Raw genomic sequence first — 9,712 nt, 5'->3', positions numbered from 1 at the left:
CCAGACCAGCTGCTGTCACCTCAGGACATTCTCTTTCCTCCTTGATTCCTACAGGTCATTGTCCTGTATCTGCTTGAAATCCTCCTGTACCAGGGAATTTACTACCTCCGAGGCAGCACATCCATCCGTGGACAGTACTAGGCAGTCCTTCCTTTAGTGCATCCCCAAATATGCTTTTCTGTTACTTCTACCTTTGAGGCCAGTCATTCCATCAGGAACAGTACAGAGCCAGTCAACTTCCTAAAGAGTCCAAAACCAGATAAAGAAGTGAGACAGGTGTTCCTGGATTCTGTGCTGTCTGGGCCCTGCAGCAAGTCCCTGGACATGGCCCTCTTTTTAGGCTGACTTCTGTTCCCTGAGTGGCACAGGGAGTTGAAATCACCCCAGATCCTTGTATCAGCAACTAGCATGTGGAGCTGAATGATGATGGAGAGGGTCTTAGGGTCCCAGTGTCTTTGCCCTTCCCCATTGGTGAGGTCCACCACTACACTGCACTGAGCTGGGCTGGGGGGCAGGCGAGTTGGAGAGGCTAGTCGGGGTGGTAACAATGATTCAAGGACAACCTGTAGTCTCCTCAGAAGAAAGGAGATTGGTTAATATGGCCTGAATTGGGGGCTAGGGGAACTGCTTCTGGTCAAACTGTGGCAGAAACCAGGGTCGAGAAAAAGGGGGAGGCTCCTTGATGAATACTTGGGACGCTTTTTCCCGGAAAGGATTGAGTTTGTAACTTTTGATAGGTTCCTTGTACCTTTCACTTTCAATGCTGGTGGGTATGCAGTGGGCTCGAGGTCTCTTCTGCTCTTTTGTGCTAGGGATCCTGGTTGACTTAAGTGGCCCCAGTCAGATGAGAGGCAAGTCCTTATCTTTTGACAGTCCTAAGCTTTGCACAGCTTTGTCCCGCTGCAGCCTGATGAACTGGGGCCAGTGTGTGATTGCTTTATCAATTCGCTGTTCAGTGACAGGCTGAAGGCTGTCCTGGACTTGGACCTTGTCCCTTCCTGTGCTGGCATCCTAATGGCACTGCGTGAAACAAGTATGCAGGGTGACCACAGAGCCCACTGGAAATGGATCACCATTCTTCTTGCCTCTACCTTTGTCATAACCTCGTGCCTCAAATTTGTTGCCAACTCTTTTGGCAATGGAGGAGGGACCAAGAAGGGAGATGTTGCACATTATAACTTTCAAAACCCCATGTAAAGTAAAGGGTCTTCTAGGATGGCACTCCTTGAAATAAATTTCAGAACCTAGGCCAAAGAGATGAGCTGAAGCTAGTGAGATAATTTACCTTTATTGCCTAAACTGCGGAACATTCTCTACACAGCAAAAAGGAGAAATGGGCCAGGAACAGGACATGCAGGGAAACCAAACTTGGGAATTTATTTAGGAGCAGTTGAAGAGGTTAAGGTCCCAACTCAATGAGACTGCAGCCTTGAAACAGCAGACAGTCTCTCAGTTAAATAAGGTGAGGCAACAGGACAATGAGAAAGAAAGAGGACTCCCTAAGAACCAGATGGTTCAGGTTTCAAGCAGAGGAGAACCTGAGTTCATAGTTTCTCATTAGGAAAGCCCCCGCTGAGGGACAGGCCTCAGGCCCTTCCTTGAGCCTCCCCCACCTAGGCTATGACTTCCTTCAAGGCGGCCCCCAGCTCTGGGAAGGAATACTGGTAGCCAGCAGCCAGTGTCCGTCTTGGGACTACCTTCTGGCCCTCCAGCAGCATGACGGCACGTTCTCGCCCAAAGACAGCTTGTACCACCGTGCTGGGGAGAGGGATGAGGGCTGGGCGGCCCAGGGCTGCGCCCAAGGCCCGGGCAAACTCAGCGTTGGTAGTGGAGGAGGCTGGAGCCACTCCGTTCAGGACCCCTTGCACGTGGCTTGCTTCAAGGGCGTGGGCTAGGATTCCTGCCAAGTCTCTGATGTGAATCCAGGGGAAGAACTGGTGGCCTGAGCCGATGGGGCCCCCCAGGCCCAGGCGGAAGGGCAGCAGCATGTGACCAATGGCACCGCCTCCACGGCCCAGCACAACCCCTAGAGCGGGCAAGAAGGACGGTACAGGAAGGCCCCTTAGCCTCCAGGCAGTCTCACTGTTCCTCCCTGCTTCCCCTTCCTCACCTTTTCCCCATGCTGACTGCTCTGTGGCAGGCAAGGGGTGTGGCTCTCTTTGGGATGTCCCGCCCTCCCACCTGTAGGTTAGCTAGAAGTGGAGGCATCCTCTGTAAGCCCAGCTCCCCTTATCCCCCCACCCTCCCAGCCCAGAGAAGGCATTCCAACCCTGTCTGATACCCAGGGCCCTGGTTCTCACCAGAGCGCACCACCACTTGGCGTGTAGAATCTCCAGGAAGCCTCGCCGCAGCTTCCCATTTGGTTACAAGGTTGGAGAAAAAGTCAAAATCCCCTCCTGGGCTGTCCTCATCGTACTCGGCAGTCAGGCTGGGCTGGTAGTAAGCTGCCGGTGGAACAGCACTTGTTTGCTCTGCATGTCCTTGGTCCTGTCTGGCCCTTTGCGGTCAGGGCTCCCCTTGGCCTCACCCTCCTTGGCCCTTGGGATCTCCCCACGGGAACTCAGAGCCATGGATATTTTCCCCTTGATCTTCTCCATGAGCTGACCTGTTCTGGCCCTGGAGTCATTCTTATCTTTCGTTATGGGGCTAAGCTGAGGTGCTAGAGTGAGAAGCTAAGAATAAAGACTTGGGTGCCAGACTGCCTGAGTTTTAATCTCAGCTCCACCATTTATTAACTCTGACTAAAGGCAAGTTACATAACGTCTCTGTGCAGAATTTTTGTATCTTTAAAATGGGAATAATAGTACCTACTCCATAGGTTTCTTGATTAAATGTAATATGTGCAAATCACTTAGAATAGTGGCTAGTGTGTGTGTGTGTGTATTTGTTATTTGGTCCCAAAGGTAAAATACAAGAATCAAGAATTCTGTTCCTAAAGAACTGTACTATAAGAAATAAGGGACCTGGAAGTAGGTGGGACTTTCCCTGGCACTGGGAGCAGTGCCACTCCCTTCACTTTCTCTGAGGTCCCCATTTCTCAGTGAAAGTACACAAAAGTCAGGAGAAATATGCATGGAATGAGGGCCTAGGTAGATCCGTGCTTGGAAAAGACCAGCACTCTGGGGCCTGAGCTGCTCCTCACTGTGCTCCCTCCTTTCCCTGGCTAGTCTAAGGGTTGGTGGTGTGGGACATACCTACACCTGTGACTAAGACCCAGACTTGGGGGGATTGTGGGGCTTTGGCAATGGCTCTAGCCAGCATTTGGGTGGTCTCCAGGCGGCTGCTGAGAACCTCTTTTTGGAAGGCTTCATTCCACCTGCAGGAGAAACGGGAAATAAAATGCCACTAAATGCATGTACATACCCTTCCTTTCCTCTCTTTCCCTGGGGCCCATCCATATCCATTTCTAATAAAACCCTGCATTGCAGCTTAGAGGAATGGTCCATCTCTTCTGTAGAAGGAAAAGGCACATCTACTTTGGGCATCCTGAGTGGGGAGCAAGGTCCACCAGCTGAGCGGGAAGAAGGGCAAGTGGCTGTGGAGGAGTGGGGGTGGGGGAACGAGCAGTCCGGTATACGGGCTGAGTTCTCAATCTGGCAGTCCCATTCTTCACAGCTCACAGTAATCCTCAGAGTCGGCCCTCTCCTCCCTCTGCTCTGAAGGATGTCAGCTTCAGGGCCCGGCTGACCTGCGGAGAGGGTTGAGGATGTTCTCTCCCGCCAGATTGACGGCGGCATCGCAGCGGGGCAGCCCCGACGTAGCGAGCTCATCCTGTTGGAGAAAGCACACAGTGCCCGCGAGCCCTCGCCCTCGCCCTGCGCCACCAAACTAGGCCCCAGCCCCACGCCCCATGCTTCCAGAATTTGGACATACCCACGTGATCCGACCGGCCCCTGGCTTTCGGGAGACCAGCGTCACTTCGTGGCCCCTGGCCTTCAGCAGCTGGGTTAGGGCTGTCCCAATGAAGCCCGTTCCGCCACCTGATCAGAAAATGAGAGGTGTTTATCCTCCCGGGGGCGCCTTCCGTCCCCACGTGGCCCCCTCTTCCGGTGCCCTCCCATCTGACGCCAGACTTCTCCCCTCCTCGCCCCCTCCCCGCGATGCAGAGGTGACACAGGTCACAGAGTTTAGGGAGATTCGGCTTCTAGGGCTCTGAGGCCAAGGCCAGGTTGCCTGTGCACGAGACGGTGCCCTCTCTCAGAAACGGCCTCCTAGCCCTCAATTTCTGGCTATGTTTTCTTCGTATAAACCGGCCTCCTCCCACTCCCCCTTCCTGCCCTCCCTCACCCACAAGAACCCTCATAGCGACAAGGACCTAACGCGCCTGCGCAAGATTTAGAGTCCACCTCTAGGATGACTGCAGCCTTTCTGCGCATGCGTCTTTCGGGAAGCTCCCTCCACTTGGGGGGCGGGTAGGACTGGGCGTAGTCCTGCCTGGCGACCCGGAAGAATTCGTAGTGAAGCCTGTATATTTCACTGCAAGGAGAGGCGGGGATCTTAGCAAGGAGGCCGGGGGGTGGGGAAATAGACTGAGGGGGCGGGGAAAGAAGGGGAGGAGGCGGAAGAGGGAAGGTTTTAGTGTAGAAAAAGCCTTTGACCTAAAGCCCGAAGCTGCTCAGTCCTCCGAATTATGGCTGTCACTTCAGTTTGGTGGATACGTAGTACAAGAGAATCCGTCCAGAGGTACAATGGATTTCTCTCTACCCGGCCTATTATTTCACCTTTTCTTCTCCCTGTTCCGGCTCCTTCCTGTCGGCATTTCAACGTTCTCAAGTTCCCCTCGACTTAAAATAACCCTTCTCCAGCCCTCTTCCTCCGCTAATGTCCTATCTTTCTCTTCACCTTCATAGCCAAACTTCTTAAAAGAGTGGTGTCCATTTTCTACTTCTACTTCACATCCATCTGGCTTTGCCTTTATCATTCATTGCGCCTCTCGCCAATATCACTAATTTCCCACGTGTCACCAAACCTAACGCCTAGTTTTCAGTCGTTTTTCTTGACCTCTGTATCACTGGACACTTGCTGACTCCTCCCTCCCTTTGGAAATGCTCTTTTCTCGGCCTCAAGGAAAGCCACACTCTCTTCTGGGTCTTTCACCCAACTTTATTCAGTCTGTGTTGCTTGCTCCACCTCCTCTAAGGTCTTACAATGTTGATATTCCTCAAAGCTGGGTCCTACAGATCTTCCTTTCTTCCTATTGTGCACTTTCTCCCAAGAATCTACCTCGGTGAATTCGGTTACCAGTTTTTTCAAAGAAGACTTCCCGAATCGCCTATGAACTATAGGAGAGCCTCAGAGCTCCTGAATCCTATAAAAACTTCCCACTGGATATATCTTCTTGGATATCTAAAACACTTTTGATTTTACTTACTAAATATCTCCCAGATCCATGTATTTCTATCTCTGCCACCATGACTGTTCTTCAAGTTATTATCCTCTTTGGTCTATTTTCTGCAGTAGTCTCTTTAATAGATTTCCGCTTCAGCATGTTTTTCTCTCTCCAAACTGTTCCACACACTGCAAGTGGAATGGTCTTTTAAAAATACGTGGGGAAAATTCCCTGGTGGTCCAGTGGTTAAGACTCTGTGCTCCCAGTGCAGGGGGCCTGGGTTTGATCCCTGGTTAGGGAACTAGATCCCACATGCATGCTGCAACTAAGAGTTAGCATGCCGCAAATAAAGAATCTGCATGCTGCTACTAAAGATCCCGCATGCCTCAACGAAGATACTGCACACAGCAACGAAGATCCCACATGCCGCAACTAAGACCCAGCGCAGCCAAATAAATAAATATTTAAAAACATATATATATAAAGAAATATGTGGGAGGAATACTTTGTGGCATATGTATCCTGAAACACTCCCGTTACAAATGGATATGCTGGATAGAATTGAACACATCTTCACTTAAATGCATTGTCGAGTTAGCTAGAAAATAAAAGAACTCTCCAGAGACCAAAAACAAAGTGTGCTTTGGGACTGAGGCTATCTTGTGCTTTGTCAGTCAGTCTTTGTAACCCAGAGGCCTGGTTGACAGGAGACAGTACCTGGGACAGTGCGGGGGTGGGGAGTTGTGGGGAGAGGGGGAGGAGAGTCTGCTAAATCAGATGCCTTTAGACCACAGATTCAGGAGCGTGGAGGTCCATCGGTATCCTCATGGAAGTGAGGTGGGAATCCCTTCCAGAGTTTTGTGCCCCTTGTAAGAGGGGACATACATAGGGACAGCGCTCTGATCCCAGCAACCACTCCTCCTCCCCTGGGAGGCTGATGGAGAGCAGGTTTGTAATGCCTTAGAGTCTTTTTGCTCTGGGGTTTTGGAGATGGGTGGGTCAGCTTCTCCCTCCTCCTCAGCCTCTCCTTTGACAACTAATCTAGTTAAGTTAAACCGTTCGCAGATCTCAAAGTCCATCTTACACTTTGGGGTTTTTTTTTTTTTTTTGCGGTTCGCGGGCCTCTCGCTGTCGTGGCCTCTCCGGTTGCGGAGCACAGGCTCCGGACATGCAGGCTTAGCGGCCATGGCTCACGGGCCCAGCCGCTCCGCGGCATGTGGGATCTTCCCGGACCGGGGCACAAACCCGTGTCCCCTGCATCGGCAGGCGGACTTCTCAACCACTGCGCCAGCAGGGAAGCCCCCATCTGACACTTTGGCAGTTAAAACGTTCAAATCCGAGCCAGGCAACAAGACCTGAGAAATTTCTGTCTGCACATCTGGGTGTAGGGCCAAGTGCAGCTGGTGCCCTTCAGGAAGACAAGGGTTCCTCCTGAGTCTATAGCAATCACAAGGACTTCTTTCATTGAAATGGGACAGTTTCCTCCACAGCTGCTTCCTGAAACAGCAAAAGGAGTTGAGCACAGTCCCTCTGGGTGGTCAGGCCATCACTGTGGGGCGGGACAGGAAGCCAGGACTCAGGGAGGGATCTTCCTCTCAGCGTGGGCTGGGGCAGGGCAGGATGAGGGGTTTGCTGGCAACTCTGCACCTTCCCCTATGCCAGCTCTGTGTGAATGCCCCCTGCTTCATTTTGCTTGGGCAGATCTTTACAACTTCTTTCAGGCTCTGGCATGTAATTTGCTAAATGCTATTCACATCATCATTTCACATAGTTTCTAATTAAAGTATGATAGGACCAACCAACCAATCAACCAATCAACCAAGATCCTAACATGGAGATCCAACAGATAAAGGAGCCTAGAACCCCTCTGGTCCCCCTTTTTAACATAGTCTCCTTAGACCCCAGAGTTTGTGGACATAGAAGTGAACTTGGGACTTGAACCCACGTGCTGGGACTCGAACCTGGCCAAAACCTAGATTGGGACTTGAACCCATAGACTTTTTAAAAAAATTAATTAATTTTTATTTATTTTATTTTTGGCTGCGTTGGGTCTTCATTGCTGTGCGCAGGCTTTCTCTAGCTGCCATGAGCGGGGGCTACTTTTCATTGCGGTGCGCAGGCTTCTCACTGTGGTGGCTTCTCTTGTTGTGGAGCACGGGCTCTAGGTGCCCAGGCTTCAGTAGTTGTGGTGCGCGGGCTCAGTAGTTGTGGCGCATGGAGCTTAGTTGCTCCGCGGCATGTGGGATCTTCCCGGACCAGGGCTCGGACCCGTGTCCCCTGCATTGGCAGGCGGATTCTTAACCACTGTCCCACCAGGGAAGTCCCGGTTGCATTGTAGTTTAAATTTGTATTTTCCTGATTACTAATAAGGTTGGGTACCTTTCATATGTTTATTGGCCATTTGGATGAATATCTTATTTTGTGAATTTCCTGTTCAAGTCTCTTGTCAGTGTTTCTTTAGGGTTGTCTTATTTTTTTTCTTATTGATCGACAGGCATTATGTATAAATTCTGCATGTGAGCCCTTTGTTGGCCTATGTGCTGTAAGGATCTTCCTCCACGGGGTGGCTTGCCTTTTCACTCTCTTAAAGATGTCTTTTGATGAGAAGTCCTTCTTGTAATCCAATTTATCAAATCATTTTTCCTTTAAGACAGTAATTCTCAACTGGGGGTGAATTTCAGATAAAATACAGGACCTCTAGTTAAATCTGAATATCAGATAAACAATGAAAAAATTTAATTATTTCCCAGGAAATTTTTGGGACACACACTATTTTTGTTGTTGTTGTTGAATCTGAGATTCAATTCTAACTGTGTGTCTGTCCCCCCTCACCAAACATGGCAACATTTCCCCCAGGGAACATTTGGCAATGTTCTGGAAACATTTTTCGTCGTCATAACTGGGGCACTGGTGGTGGTGCTACTGGCATCAGTGGGTAGAAGCCAGGGATGCTTTTAAACATCCTACAATGCACGGGACATTCCTCCACAACAAAAATTTATCCTGTTCAAAATATCAATAGTGCAAGGTTGAGAAACTTGTTTTAAGGTTAGTGATTTTTTTTTTTTTTTCAGTACACGGGCCTCTCAGTGTTGTGGCCTCTCCCGTTGCGGAGCACAGGCTCCAGACGCGCAGGCTCAGCGGCCATGACTTATGGGTCCAGCTGCTCTGCAGCATGTGGGATCTTCCCGGACAGGGGCACGAACCCGTGTCCGCTGCATTGGCAGGCGGAGTCTCAACCACTGCGCCACCAGGGAAGCCCAAGGTTAGTGATTTTTGTGTGCCTTGAAGAAATCTTTCTAAACCCCAAGGTGATAAAGATACTCCTGTCATATTGTCTAGAAGTTTTATTATTTTACTTTTAATGTGTGGGACACCTGGAACTGATGTTTGTGTGTGTGTGAGATAGGGGTCAAATTTCATTTTTCCCCATGGATATTCACTTGACGCAGCAATATGCACTGAAATGAGTGTCCTTTCCCACTGCCCTGTATTTCCTCCTTTGTCATAAACCACGTGTCCATGGATGAATGTGTCTTTTTCTGGACTCCTTCTGTTTAATTGCTCTAATTGATTGTCTTTGCATCAACATCACATTGTACTAATTATAGTAGATTTAATAAATCTTGATTTCGGGGGGTATCTTAGTTTGGGTTTTCCCAGAAACAGACCCTGATAACAAAGACTTGAGTGCGAGTGATTTATTTGTGATGTGATTCCTGGAAGGGGTGTGGCTTTAGGACTGTCAACCAAAGACGTGAGAGACAGAACAGGCCAAAGGACTCAATGGAAGGTTCTCTTAGGGATTGGGTGCAGACAGGAAAAAGGCCCTATTCTCCACTCACCTCTTCAGATCCACCCTCCTCCCTGCTCTGTTACCCACCTTTTGCTTCATTTGTATCATTTTTTTTTTAGATTCCACATATAAGCTGTATCGTATGATATTTGTCTTTCTCCGTCTGACTTACTTCACTTAGTATGATAATCTCTAGATCCATCCATGTTGCTGCAGATGGCATTATTTCATTCTTTTTAATGGCTGAGTAATATTCCATTGTATATAAGTACCACATCTTCTTTATCCATTCCTCTGTCGATGGACATTGCTTCCATGTCTTGGCTATTGTAAACAGCACTGCAATGAACATTGGGGTGCATGTATCCTTTTGTACCATGTTTGCAAAGAGCAGATTTTAGTTCGAGAACTTTCTTATCTGAATGGTTAGAAAGTGGAGTAGCCACCTTGCTTGGTGATCACCAGATGAGGATGAGGTAGGAGGATTTAAGCATTTGGTTAGAGTGGTGGGTGGGAAAGTTAAGTTCCTTTGAGTGAATTTTCTAGTTCCTAAGAAGATCAGTGCCAGAGAGAATAGAACCTTGGTT

General features: G+C 49.4%; 1 protein-coding gene and 1 long non-coding RNA gene across 3 annotated transcripts in view; one reads left to right on the top strand and one right to left on the bottom strand.

The window, feature by feature from the left end:
* Positions 1-1,269: 1,269 nt before the first annotated feature.
* On the bottom strand, positions 1,270-4,307 carry SDR39U1 (short chain dehydrogenase/reductase family 39U member 1). Its single transcript, XM_079911933.1, has 6 exons — positions 4,288-4,307; positions 3,874-3,980; positions 3,689-3,771; positions 3,195-3,316; positions 2,301-2,444; positions 1,270-2,026 (listed from the first exon to the last, which is right to left on the bottom strand). Exons 1-6 carry the CDS (start codon positions 4,301-4,303, stop codon positions 1,614-1,616), a joined length of 885 nt encoding a protein of 294 aa, XP_079768059.1. The 5' UTR covers positions 4,304-4,307; the 3' UTR covers positions 1,270-1,613.
* Positions 4,308-4,551: 244 nt separating this feature from the next.
* LOC307179475 overlaps positions 4,552-9,712 on the top strand; it is a 43,029-nt gene continuing 37,868 nt past the window's right edge. For both annotated transcript variants that reach the window (XR_013825392.1, XR_013825393.1), the window contains exons 1-2: positions 4,552-4,683; positions 8,404-8,594. This is a non-coding gene — a long non-coding RNA (uncharacterized lncRNA). The remainder of the gene's footprint in view (positions 4,684-8,403; positions 8,595-9,712) is intronic.

This window comes from Stenella coeruleoalba (genome assembly GCF_951394435.1).
Source record: "Stenella coeruleoalba genome assembly, chromosome: 2".
Taxonomy (NCBI): domain Eukaryota; kingdom Metazoa; phylum Chordata; class Mammalia; order Artiodactyla; family Delphinidae; genus Stenella; species Stenella coeruleoalba.
Note: the sequence above shows the minus strand (reverse complement) of the source record. Positions and strands in the feature narration are given on the sequence as shown.

Bases quoted from the DNA above. Each gene is read 5' to 3' on its own strand.
- SDR39U1 (XM_079911933.1), bottom strand. The intron at 3,772-3,873 runs GTATGTCCAAAT...TTTCTCCAACAG, and splicing joins GGGCCGGTCGGATCACGTGG to GATGAGCTCGCTACGTCGGG. The intron at 2,445-3,194 runs GTATGTCCCACA...TTCCACCGGCAG, and splicing joins GGTCTTAGTCACAGGTGTAG to CTTACTACCAGCCCAGCCTG.